The sequence below is a fragment of the Lycorma delicatula genome, chromosome 6 (assembly GCF_047948215.1).
Source record: "Lycorma delicatula isolate Av1 chromosome 6, ASM4794821v1, whole genome shotgun sequence".
Classification (NCBI taxonomy): Eukaryota; Metazoa; Arthropoda; class Insecta; order Hemiptera; family Fulgoridae; genus Lycorma; species Lycorma delicatula.
Window position 1 is genome coordinate 36562922 of NC_134460.1, and position 17967 is coordinate 36580888.

The following is a 17967-nucleotide window of genomic DNA, read 5'->3' on the forward strand; positions in this document are numbered from 1 at the left end:
TGTCTTCATCCGTTGTCGTGAATGCTTTTGTTCATGTTCATGTGCTCCTGTTTGAGAATTTTAATTTTTTATACTTTATTCTGAACAAATATTTTTGCATTATAACACAAAGGTTTGGTTGTGAACCTTCTGAACTTGTTCAGCTCTATATTTTATGTTTAATTATTAATCAACCGACTGTACATATTTGTATAATTAAGTTGGTAAAAGTATATTAGAAGATATAGGAATTTTTTAAATTATTGGTTATGCTTTTACAAAATTTTGATTTTAATTTTAAAAGATCCTTTTTTATTACTGTTATTAATACTAAGTTATTTCCATATGTCAAAAATAACATTTGTGTTAGTTTCTGTTTTGCATCAGTAATTATTCCACGTTTGCAAAGTTTTGCCCATGACAGCCATTGATGAAAATTATTTAATTCTATATTCGTTTGAAATGACAAAATAAAACAAATTTAATAAAAGAATGTTTTTTATAACTTCAAAATTTTTTCAGTTGTACTTCCAAACATCTGTAGTGAGTGGTACTGGAATTGCTTGCTCTTTTCACACTAGTGTCTACTGAAGCTATTGCTGGCAACCTTTTATAGTAAGGAAGTTGCATATTTAAAATGTGGATACATAATTAGAGATGAGCTAAAATTACTATGCTCTGTTCATTTCATACATCATTTTTGGCTATTCTTGTGTTTGTATATTTTATTATTATATTTTAATTTGATGAACTACAGTCCTTTCTTTTATTTATATGATAATACCAAGGCTGTTCTCAATGTCAGTGGATGATTTGTGTTATTTGTAATTGTCCTGTTTGACTGGTAATCTTTGTGTAGAATAATGCAGTATATACCCTGGAGTATAAAAATAAAACAAAACAATTATATAATTAATATACAAAAACCCTAAAAACCACTGGCAGCAGCATCAGCTGATATCAGGGTCAATACAGCAGCTTAAGTTACTGTAGATTACTGAAAGAGTGACTGAAAGCATTATTTAGTTAGTTGTTAAAAACAAATATATTCAGGCTAATTTTCACCATGTTTAGAAATTTAAATAGATTATTTCAAAGGTAAAAAAAAAACAAACAGTGATTTTTCATTCACTTACTTTGATTTTATATTTGTAAAATGAATATGTCATATTGATAACTAATACATGACATGCATGACAAATCTATTGCTTCTGGTACTTGAAAGAAAGATTTACTTTATATGCAAACCAGGAATGTGAAAAGTTCATTTTATGATATAACCTCTCTCAAATAAATGAAGATAGATGACACTGCAGCAAACAATTCTGTCTTTGAGCAGATAAATTACAAAAGGGAACATGGCTGGAATTATAGATTGCCCTCGTTACTGTATTTTTAAAACATTTGTGCATGAGGAGATGTGTACTTAGCACCAAATTTCGCATGTATGAATTCACCATGTCTAACATAGCAATAAACTAAAAGAATTATATGTGAAAAGATCAGGCCAATTCACTATTAAATAATCTGGTAATTATTGTTGATCAAGGTGAAGTTGTGAAAATCAACAAGACCCCTGTTTCTTTTATAGATAGTGTCAAGTTTGTCATCTGTATTGGTCTTGTACATTAATGCCTTTTTAAAACTGCAACAGAAAAGTTAGTAAAGATTTAGTTATTAAGTCCAAAAAAGGGAAAAGTTTAAATTTAAAATATGTTCTTAAAGGTAAGTGTATATTATAAATATTTAATTATAAAAAATTAATTTAATTTCAGTGTAGTAATGGTTAAAAAACTACTCTTCATTTCTATAGGTTGTAATTCACTAATGTTAGAAAAAGAAATAGTCAACTTAGATAAAATATTATGATTTTGTGGTGTGAAGAGCTGTTTGTTGTTTTTCTATAACTTAGTGATGGGTATAAACTCTCATAGGAGATAATTTTCACGGTAGAAGAATTCACCTGTGATGATGAGTGTTTACTATATATTTAAATAAAGTTTAGAATATTGAATGTTCTATATGAATTATAAACCTGTTTTGTAAATCTTTACAGACTTCTGGAAGTGGTGATGAAGTTAAAACAAATTCATTAAACAACAAAGAGATAGCTCGATACAGTAGACAGATTATTGTTCCAGATATTGGTGTTAAAGGTATATATACAAATAGAATTCGTTAGTATTATTTAAAATGATTTTACATTTTAATGAACTGAAAAAATGTACTATTATTATATGAGTATGACTTAATTTTTTTTAATCATTTATAATGACTGTGTCATTTTAAGACAAACAAAAGAAAAATTCTTTTGTGAAATTGCTATTTTCCACATGCAATCATTTGTTTCAAATAATATAACATAGATCCTGTAAGTGTATCAGAATGACAAAAATTGAACACAGAAGTATGTAGGCAAACTTGGTTTGCTAAATTTTCAAATTTAAGAAAATTGAATGTCAGTTTAAAGCTTTTTGTTTTATTCATTTTAAAAATTTTTATGTTGTATTTGTAAAATGATCATAAATACTTCACAGAATACTTATATTTACTGTATGCAACAAATATTATTGTGAATTGAGGAGTTTTTATTGTTTTCCACATAACTTGCTTAGTGATGGGGTAAGCTCTCACATGAGGTTAATTTTCAAAATAGCAGAATTCACTCTATCATGATTGCATTGTGTTGTTTGCAGCAAATATTATTTCATCAAACATTCATAACTCTATGTCATACCATGACTCGGTCAAGAGGTATTTATTTTATTTACATTATCTATTTTGTGCAATGATTGTTTTGTTTTTTCACTAAATGAACACATACAATAGTGGACTGTATAACATTTTTATTGTGATGAATACTAAGACATTGTAATACTATGTAACATTTGAATATTTAAGATATTGTAACATTTTAACACTATGAATGCTTAAGACACACACATCCTTCTTTCACAATATCTCACCACGCACTAAACTACGCACCAACGAATCCCCACTACTTCACACTCGCACATCAACATACATCAGCACGCACAAACACACGAACACACGAACGATACCAAACAATGATCATTCTTGTTTATCAGTGTTATTATTTTGTCGATAGCAGTATTCTAAAAAAGAGATAAGGTGTAGTGTAGGATTATGATTTTCAGAATTTATTATGTAGTGATTCATGCTAGTGAAGATTTCATTAAACAAAACTTAGAAATTTTAAGGGCTTATGTGTAGTGTTAAATAAAAATAAAAAAATTGAGTTTATTTAAGTGAAAAATTAATTATTAGGAAGCAATATTATTACCTAGTAAATCTGTTATTTATTCCACTATCAACTTTTTCCTTCCATTGCTTCCTCTTTCTCTTCTTCCAGCAGCACAGAGGGCATCGTCTTCTTCCTTTGTACAGGCTCCCTAAGTAAAATCTTTTTAGATTCCTTGAATCATTCAGCCTACACGCAAGATCAAGTCATCTTTACTGCTTTTGTTAGACATAATCCATAATATCTTTATGATACATACCACCTCATATGTCATTATTTTCAAATCTGACCAGCATCATCTTTCTCATATTCCTTTTGATATTCATTTCTGTTATCAAAAAGTTTGATCATACCTTTGATTTACATGCTATGCTTCTGTTCCAGAAAGCAGTACACAGAACTATAGTTCTGTAGATCCTTTTTTCATCTCTTACTTTTATCAAACAGCTGTTAACAATCATCCTACTCATATTATTGATCTCATCTAAATACATAACCTTATTGATTTTTTACATTATTTCCTTCTCAATTTTAATTCACCATCGATGTCCTATATCTATTCAACCAGATATTCTCATTTTCTGACATTTACACTTAGACTTCACAATATTCTTCTCAAAGCTTTTGCACTATGTAGATACAATTTTACTCATCTTCAGATTAAACCTTGTTTTCATTATAATCACAAGCACACATTTTCTTACATATCTGTCTAATTTCCAGTGTCATTTTTGTAGAAAACATAACAGCATTAATAATATAGCTGATACGTTTTTACATATCTTAAGAATAACTTTAAGTGTATTTAATTTACATCATAAAAATAGATGTGTATTTGAATCAAAAGTTTATTATTTATTGGTTTTTTCCTGCTGCTCTGCATTTAATTTATAAAACTAAAAAACGATGAAAATGAGTGAACAGGTTTAATAACTTCAGAGTAAACATCTGTTTTATGTTTTTTATGTATTATTTTTTTAGGACAGACCAGACTTAAGACTTCTTCAGTTCTTATCATCGGAGCTGGCGGATTAGGTTGTCCTGCTGCTCTTTAACTTGTAGGCGCTGGAATTGGTTAGTGCAGTATATATCTTTTACTTTTTTTAATGCTCATAGGTTTTATGTAATGTATAAAACTACAGCCCTTAAATTTTATTTCCTTTCTTGCCATGGTGTGTGTGCATGTGTGTGAAGATATGAAAATGTTTTATGTAACTATTCTCCACTTCTTTTTACTACTAATAATGTGATAATAAAACTAAATAAAGAAAAAAAAATAAATTCTACTTAAAAATGGTTTATTTATGAAATAGTTGAACTTTAATCAAAGTCTTAAAATTGTAACATTGTCACAGTGCTTCCTGCAGAACAAGTAATCAATCAATCTATTGAATTATTTAAAGGTTTTTTTTTAGATTTATAGTGTTTATAGTTTTTTTTTTGCATTGCGGAATTTAAATCCATAGTTTAGAATAAAAAGCTCCGTAGTTAAGCTTATGGAGTAGTTATAATAATGTATAAGATTTTGTGAAGAAATAATCTATAAAGTTAGGAAAATTAGAAGATAACAAACATTAAATATGCATTCAAAAAGTGAAGGAAGAACTGCTGCAACTTGTGAGATTTCAAATCATAAGTTGAAAAACTTCTAAAAGAAAAGCAGGATCTTAAATCTAAATCACAGTCGTCCTCATTCAGAACACCAAAAGATATAAACAATGTTCAAAACCAGTTCTGGGAAAGACAGTTTTGATCAAGGCATTTTAAGAACAGTTAACGAGCTTCATGAAAACATAATGAACTGCCTAAATTAAATAAATTACGTGAACTTCAAAAGAGAATTAGATTTAAAGGTTCTAGAACTACACTAGCGGCTATCCTGAAAGAGTTAGGGTTTAAGTTGGTGGTGGAAAACTGATAATAATAGGGAACATTTGGTTGAGAAAGAAGACATCTGGTGAAAGAGAATAGAATATTTAAGAAAAATGATCGATTTCAGTAAAGAAAATTCTTCAATTGCTTATTTTGACCAATTGTATATAATAATGTCCCTTTCGAGGTCAGATGACAGTGGTACAGGAATAAAAGTGATCAGTTAATCATAATCCATGCTGGATGAGAAATGGGGTTCATTCCAAAAATGAGTTCAAAAAGTGATGACTATTATTTATATAATAAATATATAAATATTATATATTAACAATTTCATGAAGTGGCATCTGAAAAATTAATTCCTGGTCTTTTTCCCCAGTCAGTGGTTGTTATTGATAATGCATCATACCACAGTTCACTTCTAGAGAAGCCTCCGAATTCAAACGATAGGAAAAGTGGCATGATTAATTGATTATTAAAGAACAATATTCTGTTTAATAAAGTAATATTAAAACTGCAATTGTATGACATAATTAAATCACGTTGAAATTCAAAAATAAAGTACCATTTTGATAAATTATTAAAAAAACATGGGCATCAGGTTCTGTGACTTCCACCTTACCACCCTTATTTAAATCCAGTCAAGATGGTATGGTCGGCTCTGAAAAGAAATCTTGCTAGTAATAACACAACATTTTTAATGTCAGATATTAAAAAATTAGCCATTGAATAGAATCAATGAAATGAATAAGTTAAATGTTCCAATTGAAAGTGAATACATGTGTTTACTTTGAATTGTCTCTCATTGAAAAAAAAACGAATTAAGAGTAGGAATATAGGGCTGTGAGAGAGCTGAGAAAATGTACTGGTATATAAGCCAGCACACTCAACTAAATTATCGTTATTTAAGGAAAAAGTTCATTTAATGTCTTTTAAAGAATTAGAATTTTCTACAAAAATTCTTAAGAAGCAAAACTTTTACAGTGATAAAATTAAATATTTTCAAAGATGTATGTGTGGACGAGGATCTGAAGAAGTATAAATTGCAATTTTTTTACTGAAAAAGATTCTTCTCATTTATGCAACTTTGGACATAGGAGAGGCAAAAATAACGATTTTTTAATCAAGCATTCAACTGTATAGTTGAAAATTTATATTTTTTATTAGTATTATAATTAACATCAAATTCGTGGATAACTTTATGAATAAAAGTATGTGTTTACAGAGAGATTTACACTTAAAGTTTTTGTTTGTTTTCTTTCTTATGTGTAAGTAATTTACATATGGATTTTTAAATTGATCTTTTTTTGTGTTTACTGTTTACAAGTTTATTTATTAAAACTTACCCGATTACTTTTTATAATTTAAAAGATTTGTGTTTTTGAGTATTCATTTTACAGATGAACTAATTTTTTTATATCTGTGAAAAAATAAATTTTAGCTGTTTAAAATAAATATATTATTTACTTTTCAGGTCATATTGGTTTAGTTGATTATGGTGTAGTTGAAGAAAATAATTTACATCGTCAGTTGCTACATGATGAAGGAAGTATTGGTAAACCAAAGGTTACATCTGCAGCTGAGGCTCTTAAAAGGTTACATAAAACCTTTATTTAATTTTTAATGTTAATATAAAATATATCAGTGGAAATAAAATTAAATTATATCTACTTTATTAGATTAAAAAAATAATAATATCTATTTTATACAATTGCCTTGGGTTGATTTGCAGCTGTTATTGAAGAACTCAACAGTTTGAATTTGGTAATCAAATTCAAATTCTGTTAATAAAAATTGTCATAAATCTTTTTTTTTATGATAATTATTATTGTCATTTTATAATTCTTAATGAAACTTTCCTAATCTTTTCTTCTCAGCCTATTTTCTCTAATCTTTCATATTATTTTTCTTAATAAATTGTTGATCAGGTACGTATAATCAAAAGTCTTTATTGTGAAGGTTTAAGCAATTCTTTTTCAACAGCCCAAGATATTATCAACTTGAAAATTTAATATTTTTAATTAACTTTATAATACCTGAGAATAAGTATATGGCTGTATTTGCTCAGGTGAATTTTTGTGATCTTTTACAACTTTTACTGGTTTGGCAAATTTAATTAATTATGTTTTTTGATTAGAAAATAAGGTACGTAATAAGTATGAAAGTGTGGGATATATTTTCTTGATTTGTTCATTGTTCTACATTCTTACATACAATATATCATGCAATGATCAATTTTTAGTTTATGCTGTTCCATTTTTCTATGGAATTTTGTATTTTCTACTATTAATTTTTTTTTATGGAATGTTGTACCTTTAGGATTTCACTAAACGTTTTAGTATTAATACTTTTTTCATGCTTTATTTATTTTTAATGTTTCCAGTTTATAATTGTAACGTGATGTAATCAGTTTTTATTTTTTTATTAATTTCTTCCTTTTGGGCGAGGGGGCTAATAGAAACTTGCTCTTTCCCTGATATGTCACTGCTTTCATCTGCCAAAATACTGTAAGCACATGCTTTCTTTATGTCAGTAGTGATGTTGTCTCTTAACAACATTGCCTCATAAGCCAATTATTTCATTTTGAATCCGTGGTGACAAGAAGTGGCAGTTTTTGTACCCTTTTCTATGTGTTCTTTTAAAATGTAGTCACAGCGTCAATTTTGATCAATCTTCAAAAATACCTTCATGATTTTCTTTGCCTCTCAAATGTAGGTCATATGTACCACAAAACATCACGGTCAAAATTATTGATGCAACAGTTTTCTTGTTGTCTTCCATTCTGTAATCAGCAGGTATATTTTCATCAAAATATTTTGCTGCCTCAAAATATTTGTGGCTGCCGATTTGTTCCATTGAGATGATGTGTGAGATTTTGCAAATTCGTACATGTCTTTGCAGCGAGTAAAGGGCCTCATTATGAAAGAACCCAAAACACCATGCACATTAGTTGGTGAAAACAACACACAGTAAATGCACACACACCCTTTAATTTCTCTACACCAGCCAAGGAGCATAATCCGCCAACCAGCTGTATTTGAATTTTCTTTTGCACACAGCATCCTTGGCAAAGTAATAACTTTGAGATGGTGACCAAGTTTTTTAAAACTTTCATTTTTTGAGATGAGGTCATACTAAACAAATGCCCAAGCCAATGACCCACATCATTATCAAAATTCATTTGATCCCGTACACCAGAACGGTAGCGAAGACCCACTTGATTTTTCACCATCATTCTGCTTTGATTTCTCTTCTCTGTTGTTATCACTTTTGCTCCTACTTTTATCTAATTGCTTCCTCTTGTCACTTTAAAAGAAAATAAGTAAAATAAGTCACTTCCCAAAAAAACTAAATCAACTAAGAATTTAAGCTTCTTAACAGACTCTACTAGAAACTTTAAGCTTAAAAATGTTTTTTATCATCTTTATACAATAATTTTTCAAAAAGTTAAACATTTTGAAAATCAGTAAAAATTCATATTTAGTCTAAGTAGAAACAAGAATATTAGAATAAGTAGAAAAAAAACAACAAAGAAACAGGTGGAATGGTGAAGTCTAACAGCCTGTGGCTATGTACAGAACAAAATTAAAGTGAACAAACATGGTTCTGTTTGAGGTTAGAATGTTTGTGTTTAACATAACTTTTGTAGTGATGGAACTTGATCACAACAAAAATTGGACTATTATGAATTTTGAACCATTCACTACTTATTAGCTGTCGACATTTTAATGTTTTTTTTTTTTTTATTATTGATTGATATTAATTTTTATAAACGTTTAATATTTTGTACAAATTTGTTTTATTATTTGCAACTAGCAGAAGTAGCTAGTAGCAAAATCAAACATTTCAAAATTCAAAACCCTCTAATTAAGCAAAAGTAGCTAATTACAATTTTCAATCATTTTTTTTTTTAATTATTGGAGTGTTGTGTACTAGTTATTACTTCCTTATTTAGTATTGTATGATTTTTCCATAAAATTTCAATAATAAAAACAATATCAAAATCACTATTATTACAAACAAAAAAACAGTCTGTGCATTTCTTGAACATTTAAGGTTGCTTTAATTAGATGCTTTTGCAGCTCAGACTCAAATGAAAGTAATATAGATACATAAATTTTGTGCTAAAAAAGTTTCTAATATTCATTGTAGATTGCTATTGTTACGGGATTGCGGTCTGAACTAGCTCAAATTAGTCAATTCACTCAACTGACTTATTTGCACTGACTGCAGTACTTAAATAGGGAACAGAAGGTACTAGAACTTTCCCTTTAAATTCAACCTCAAACATTCTGTATTTTTCACCATCATTCTGCTTTGATTTCTCTTCTCCATTGTTATCACTCATCTTTGAGTTTTACCACTGACCATCCAGACCTTGAACTGCTAGTTCCCCTACTCATTCACCAGAGAGCGCTTCTGCCACGATTCAAACATGCTTTCTTGCCACGCAGTACTATTATAACCTGTTGATATTGACCTATAATTTTTTGTTTGACTAAATGATCCAGGGGGGCAAGTGCTCCACCCACCCCACTGTGGTTACGCTTATGTGCAGGATTAATTTCTTCAAAAACATTTTTTATAATTATTAAAAATATGTTTATCCCTAGAAAAACTCCTCTCTTTCAATTACACACACACATACCCACCTGTCTTTTCTCATGCATTCTGTCCAGATTTTTTATACTATTTATTTCTCTATTTATAAATGGTGAATTGATATTTTAGCATAATGTACTTTCTAATCATTACAATAATTACTAATTTCTGGTCAGTATTTTTGAAAATTATTTCCATAAACTTATAATTATTTAGGTTTCATCTTTGTATTTCTTTATGTAATTTTATCTTTAATTGTATTTTTATTCCTACAGTCTGATCTCCCTTCATTGTATACAAATTTAGAAATATGATTTTTACAAGAATTTTCTGTAAATAAATAAATTTTCTACTAATGTTTTTCATTCTATTGCTCATCTGAACAAATATTTTCAGACTTAATTTATTTCAAGAATTGTTTATTATTATTTAATAACAATAAAAAATAAAAATGTATTAAAAACTAGTGGTAATTATGTAGAAGTGGATTGATCCAGGCTGGTAGGGAGGACTCATCTATTGAGTTCTTTCAAGATATGGATCTATTGATTCGGTTTTTGGGTCCTGATAAGTGAATTTTAAAATATTTTTTCCAGTTATTACTATCCTTCACTTTTAAGACTCATGAAAAAAATTATTTAAAGTGGTGCATTAAATAAATAGAAAAATTTAGTAAATGTGTTTAATAATGTAAGTTGGTGCATTAAATAAATGGAATAATTTTGTAAATGTATTTAATAATGTACATGCTTTAGGAAAGTACAGCTACGTTATTGCTAACTTTTTTATTTATTTTTTTTTTTAGATTGAATACAGATTTAAAGGTTAGTGAATTTTGCTGTGCACTAGAAAGTAGTAATGCACTTGGAATAATAAAAAGATTTGATGTTGTTATTGATGCATCAGATAATGTTGCTACACGTTATTTATTAAATGATGCCTGTGTTTTATCTGGTAAACCACTTGTTTCTGGTAGTGCATTACAGATGGAAGGTCAATTAACTGTTTATAACTATAAAGGTGGTCCGTATTATCGTTGTCTGTATCCTCAACCTCCACCACCTGAGACAGTAAATAATTGCTCAGATGCTGGTGTTTTAGGAGTTGGTAAATATAATCATTTTATTTTGCATATTTTTTTATCTAGTAACAAGATAATAAACAAATTGATAGGTCACACATCTTACCAATGTGTATAATAAGCGATAATTCAAATAAAATAGATGTTAGTGCACATAGAAACACTTATTGAAAATGAAGTATGCAGACTATTTTTATTGAATCATGCTATTTGCATTAAATTATGTAGAATATTTTCATTGAGTTGAGAAAACTAAATGTTTTTATTGATATGTTCAATTTAAAAATGGTCAACATATTTTATATCATGTTGGATACATCTATTATCAGCTTGAGTTTACTCTGTCATATTCTTTATACAAGAATGTAATCATAACCCATTCGTGATAGATTATTTAAAATTGTATATTAAACATACTAAACACATTATCCTTCATAAAGTTATTTATTAATGGTTCTGTAGCAGTAAAAATTTCATTGCAGTTAAGGGAAGTCATGGCTGTTAAAAAAAAAAAAAATACTCTGAGTGTGGAAAGAGATTTAGCTTGACACACTCTCAGACACTTAATAACAAATCTCAGTACTATTAACAAGCTGCTAGCATCAGTATAATACAAAGAACTTACATCCCTTATTTGTAGTATAAATTACTCTTCTAAAATACTTTTTAGAAGAGTTAATACAATAATTTTAGATGAAAATGTTGGCAGTTTTACCTATTGTTGTTGTTTTATAATCAGCTGATATAATTTTCTATTTCTTTTTTGTGAGCAGTTAGTTATTTTTGGTTATGTTTTTTATTAAGAAGGAATGGTTTTGAACATGGAAGAAAGGATTTTTATCATGGAGAATTATTTAACAACTAAATCTTGTTTTGTGCCAAGATTATATTTGGAGCCAAGATTATATTTGTGCCAAGATTATATTTTGTGCCAAGATATTTAATGGAGAAAATAGAAACAGACAAAAAATTATCAGCTAGCAAAATCGTACTGCCGGGTTAATTGTCTGCTATAACTCGATTGTTTGTCAACGGAATTTTACAAATGAGGTGTCATTTTCTTCAAAATAAAATGCTTAATAAATTTTGTGTTAGTAATAATTATATCAAATAAACAATCACAAAAATATTGAAGAATAAAAAAATTAAGATGGCCGCCAATTTTTAAGGTGACGTTTATAAAATTTTAATTACTGTAGGTTTACCGGCTCCTGAGAAATAATTTTTGAAAATCACAAAATGGCGTCCAGAAGGAAAACAAAGTAAAGTAGGACTTAAGTCGATCAGAACGTTTTTTCACATTTTGGTGTCCTTAATCAGATTCTGGAGTTTGGCGAATACGTTTCGCAACATTCTGTACGTACGGTCTAATTATAAATATAATATTAAAATTATACAGAGCTGTATTTTTTGTATTTCAGTCGCTGATAAAATACGAACTAATCTGTGCTCATCAGTAGAATATGAATTTTTATATTCCACTGAATATTTTACATTCAATTTATACCGACGTGAATATATTTTTCAAATAAAATACATTAACTAATTATACAATTTTATCTTAAAATTATAAATAAAATGATCGGATAAAATAATTAATAACGAATCTTAATTCTAATATATTTAAATTAAACGTGATGCTTATAAAATATAATTTGAAGATAAAAATTATATAGCAAATAAACCGCTTTTTTTGCTGACATATTAGGGAAAAGTAATTACATACTTGTAGTAAAATAACGTGAAAATATTTTAAATAAACGGCAAGAAATTTAAATCCTGTCTTGTTGAAGAATATACATAACTGCAAAAAAATATAATTAACCTCGGTTCTACATATATTGACGTTTTTTTCGTTTGTTCCCGATAACCGCAAAAACTACTGAACGTCATTAAAAAAGTTTACCTGTAGCTTCCTTATGACACCTGGAAACTTAACCGCAGTTTAAATCTCATCGATCTCACTACTATGTAAATCATAAAATACGAGCAGCGGATCGATTATTAAGAAAAAAGGAAACCGATTCAAAGAAAATAACGATTAACGAGAGCAAATAAACTAGCCGATAGAAAAGAATTTCACGAGTATGATTTTTAACGACCGTCGATATTTTTATTTTTATGAAATTATGTCAGAGATATGCAATAAAATATAACAGGAAGTTACGTAACAACAATAGCGAATAAACTACAAAGACGATCGTGCCCTTCAAACGGAATACGTACATAACAAGATAAAAATAGAAACTAAACTATAGGCGGAGTAAAATTTACAAATTAAAAAACTTTACGTGTGAAATAAATAACGGTACACCAAACAGTATTAGCGGTTATTTATACTAGTAAAGAGTTTATTTTCGAAAACTTGAGAAAGACCCGAGGGTTTTTATTTTTTATTTTACTTAATTATTTGTCGCATCAAGTTACTATTTTAAGATCAAATTCGATCGAGCGATAACCGGGAACAGCATTCGGTAAGAACGAAAAAACATTCGCCGATTAAAAAAAAATTTAAAGCGATAACAAAAGGTAATCGTAGAAAGAGCATAGGCGATGATGAAATAACGAAAATTTTCTTTTCTTAATTTCTTGAAAATTTTGTACTTTGACATACGTTTTAAAACGGTTCCCAGAAAATAATTGCTATCTCTAAATAGCGGTATAAACTACTAGTGACATTATTAAATATATATATATATATATATAGAGAGAGAGAGAGATTTTTTTTATACAATCGTTCATAACGATAATAAAAAATATACTGACATTTTACGGCCGCCTATGTAAAAGGTTCTTATTTTGCTTATATAAAAAATAAAACCGTCATTCACTTGTTTTTATTTTCAACCGACTTCTCACGTACGTTAAAAATATCTATAAATCAGTTAAACGGAAGATGTAATCGCTCGATCCTTTCGTTTTGCGTTTGTAACCTATTCCCTTATACATTATTTTTTAACCGAAGTGTGCACGCTATAAACAAAATAGGAATGTCCTCTATCAATTTCAAATATATATATTTAAATTAGTTTACAATCTATTTAATATTTTAATTAATTTTTTTCACAAAAACACATTAGATTACGGTTTTAATTTTTGTTCCTAAATTAAAAAACAAGTAATAAAAGATAAATCGGTTTATAATTCCACGATAAAATTTAAAATTGAGAAATTTATTTCGTCCAGGATGTTTTATAAATAGTCTATTTCTACGCAAATCGGTTTGCCGCCCGGCGTTGGATAACACTCTTTCTGAGAGAAGTGACGTAGCAGGTAAACAGGAGTATTTTAAATTTATCTGGTATAATTCAGGTAATGAATTTTTATACAATTCCCAAAATTCCAAAGGAATTTTTCGTCTATTTAAGCGTGGCATTTCCAAATACCGTCGTATTTGCAATATTCCGGTTGTTCCAGGAGTAGTTGTTTGCACTTTCGTAATTTTTCTTCAAATAAACTCCAAAGACAATCGTTAGGATTTGTTGTGTCTGAGGTTCTAAGATTTCTATTTACGGCCGAGTATCGACGTCCATTCGCTTTGAATCGATTAAATTTGTAACCTCATCGGTTATCCGTTTTTTGCATTTTCTTCTACGTCAAATGAGGTTTTTTTTTTAAATCTCGGATCAACAAAAGTAGCTTTGGCTACTTCACGAGGGTCTTTGCTACCCAATATTCGGCAGTTAGGGGTGTTCACCTTGGCGGACATGTCAAACGTCGACTCATCGCTAAAAATTACATCGTCTTAAAAAGTATCGTTGCCTGCAAATCTATTCATCATTTCCACGCAAAACTGCAGCCGTGCAACTTCGTAGTCATCTGCGATGTGTTGAATCGCAGTCAGTTTGTACGGCTTCAAGTGCGATCGCTTACGTAGCACGCGCCAAACAGTCGTTTGTAGAATGCCATTCTCTGGTAACGCAGGTCGAGTTGATTTTTTTCAGATTACGTGCAAAGATTTCTCCGAATTGTTTAACAGCAGTTTCAGACGCGTGGGCGTCCTAGCCCACGCGATTTAGTATGTCTAACAGAACAACTTACTTCAATGAAGATTTGGTGCCGAGAGTAAATTTTACGCCTACTAAGATGCTCCCTTTACTTTCTACGAAAACCACCTTGAACTGCAGTCGATGACTTCAAACCGTGAAACCAAAACGCACAGCGAGCACGTTCCATACCGGTAAGTATCTATTTTAACAACGCTGGAGACCGAATCTGGTACTAATGAATTACGTGAGCCAAAACTTGATATGTTTTGCTATGAAATGAGGCCTCAACCGAATTTGTAAGTTATCTAAATAAACTTTTATACGCTTTTACATTTGTGAAGTCCTTTTTTAATCACCCGGTAGTACTAATCGCACTCGTTAGGGGCGCTAAAATGGATTAAAAGATTTGTTATTTACCGATTTGCAAGCGTTTACAGGGTCCTAGATTACGGACTTAATATTGTTCCACTCTGGTTTGAAAAATGTATTTTTTAAAGTCCATATACTAGATTGCTTTTTCAAATTTTGATATTTTTTTTTATCTAACGAGAATTATTCGCAAACTTTGTTAACTTTGACAGTAAATGAATAATTTCAAGATAAATTTAGTACAATTTCAGAAAGTAAATCTAATAAGCCAATAATTTCATTACAAACAGTTTTCATTTCACGCAAATCGGTTAAAATATTTTGGAAATATTTTAATATGTCCATCATAATATTGAAAAATGCATCTTGACATGTTTTCTTTTTCAGAACGGGTAGGTAAAGAATGCTGTTAATTATTAATTCAAGTGTTAAATACATTTAGAAAAATTAAAGGAGTTATGAAGATCAACCGATTAATATAATTTTAAGATGAGAAAAGACGCTAATCTAGGAATCAAAAACTCAGTTTAGATTTTACATCTCCTAATCCATATTTCTAATTTTTTTCTGCTTTCTGTATGAATGTGCAATTTTTGTAAAAAGAACGGTCACTTATACTTAAAAAAATAACCGTATCCATCTTTACCAAACCGCACAACGGAACTGTTTTCATTTATAACTCGATACTATATTTACGAGAAAGGGCCATATTATGCTATCGTTTTAATAAATTGACAAATCATTTGAAAAATCTCCCGACCGATTTATTTGAAATACAATAAAAGGAATTTCTTTTACGGGAAAAATAAGACTCTTTTCGTGAATTTTTAAATAATATTAATTAAAAACAAGATTCATCGGCTTCCCGTTCAACGTATACTAAAAGATATGCTCAAAATAATTTTTGATACCGAAATTACGATTCGTTTTGTAATAATCTTTTATATTTACTGTTATACCTTAACATTAATTCATGCGTTTGCATTTAAGCGATTAATTTGGATTTCAAACACGTCTATTTTTTACAGAATTTTCGAAGAAAATACGGTTATACTTTCGGTTACACGGTGGGAGCGGCGGTTGAAATTGAATTTTCTTTACCTTTTCAGATATGAAAAAATTTAATCGAAAAAATTTCAGAAGAAAATAAACGTCGATAACTTCCAAAGACAGGAATGTAAAGAGATATTCAATAAAAATATAAAAAACTTTCAGGACATGTTCTAACGTTAACGGCACAAAAAAATAAAGAACTCAGCTTACCGGTTTCGAGCGTAAGAAAACCGTTGAAAAAAATGAGTTTTACACCGTATTAGATCTTGTTTTTTTCCTGCGTGAATAGCGGTTTTTCAATTTTATTTAATACAGAAACAACCCCTAGCTAAAACTGTAAATTGCCATTAAAACCGTACAATTTTTCGCTTATTATCTAAAAATAAATTATAAAAGGAATTCGTTGGAGTTCCTTTAATAATTTTAATTCCTTTAATCTGTTAACTTCGTTAACAGATTACGTAAAAAAATAGTCCTTAACAAAATAAACGACAGTCGAATTCTTTTAATTTGACTATCGTTTAATTATTTTTAACATTTTTCCGACGGTAGGCGCCAATTTAGCGGATGTTTAAAATAATGTTATTTAGATCCTTAATAAAGGTATGAAAATCGTTTTTGGACTAAATTCTGTATATTAGCGACACTGTTACGTTATGTAGTTATTTTTTTCAAAAACGAGATGGAAAAGGGGTTACGAAGGCAAGAAAGATTTTCATAAAAATACTGGAAAACTCTAAAATAATACGTCTTTAAAATAAGCCCGACTACAGTAAAGTCGCTTTTCGTAAACGTAAATCACAGTTCGAATCTCTATTTGTATTTATCTGTATCGCTGAAGAGCAACGAGCAGAGCGGTATAACTGGATGTAGTAAAATAAAAAGAGATCAGGATCCCACCTACGTATAACCCAATATATACTTATATATTTTGCTTATCTCTTATTTTTAATCGAACTAATAACGGTAACAGAAAGGAAGGAAGAAAGAGAGCGAAAAGGGAGGCGATTGTGTGTGTATGTGTATATGTGTATGCGCGCGCGAGTAGTATGTAATTTGTATAATGCGTTGGGCATCAAAACCCTAATCGTAATGTTCAATACCTCTTCAACGGGAATTGTAGAAAACAAGTCTAGTATACAGAGTAGTTGCCGAGTAATAAAAACCGTCCTAAACCGTTTTCATAACGTATGTTTTGCGTATCAAACGTCATAATAAAACACGTAACTCAAATAAAACTATCGATAAAATTTAACGTCTGAAAAATACAGCTATTGTCGTTTCCTTTCTCTCTCGTTACATCGCCCCTTCGCTTTCACTACACAATTAATTCGGCCGGCTACACTCGTACGCCAATATATTCGGTTAATACGAAAAAGAACGACATAAAACGGACGTGAAACATATTAAGCGATTAAAAATACATACAGTATAAGCAATATGCAGACCTAATAAAAATATTACGACTACGGAATTACATTCCGTACGATATAACACCAACGATACTAATTTTTGAGGGCGAACTATAAATTACCGATTACAAACGATCCAAAAACCTAAAATAATATTTGCGATTTTTGTTACGTTTTACTACCTCTCACAGTCTGCGTAAGTTTAAGTGTAAATGCGATAGGATGAGTGCGGAAAATTACGATGAATCGACGCTAAAATAAATAAATTTGAACGAAGCACTTATTCGAGCCGGTCGTAAAAGATTCGACTTAATCAAAAGCCTACACGACCCCCACATCGGCCGACCA

The 17967-nt window shown here is 29.4% G+C and overlaps 1 protein-coding gene across 1 annotated transcript; it reads left to right on the top strand.

Annotated features, from left to right (window-relative positions):
* The first annotated feature begins 4821 nt into the window (after positions 1-4821).
* LOC142326507 (adenylyltransferase and sulfurtransferase MOCS3-like) lies at positions 4822-15567 on the top strand. Its single transcript, XM_075369085.1, has 4 exons — positions 4822-4858; positions 6588-6708; positions 10521-10822; positions 15542-15567. The coding sequence occupies exons 1-4, from the start codon at positions 4822-4824 to the stop codon at positions 15565-15567; spliced, it is 486 nt and encodes a 161-aa protein (XP_075225200.1).
* Positions 15568-17967: the final 2400 nt, after the last annotated feature.

Excerpts from the sequence above, each read along its gene's own strand:
- LOC142326507 (XM_075369085.1), top strand. The coding sequence starts at position 4,822 with ATGCATTCAAAAAGTGAAGGAAGAACTGCTGCAACTT. Across the intron at positions 4,859-6,587 it reads AGGAAGAACTGCTGCAACTT|GTCATATTGGTTTAGTTGAT; the intron begins GTGAGATTTCAA and ends TTTACTTTTCAG. Across the intron at positions 10,823-15,541 it reads TGCTGGTGTTTTAGGAGTTG|AACGGGTAGGTAAAGAATGC; the intron begins GTAAATATAATC and ends TTTCTTTTTCAG.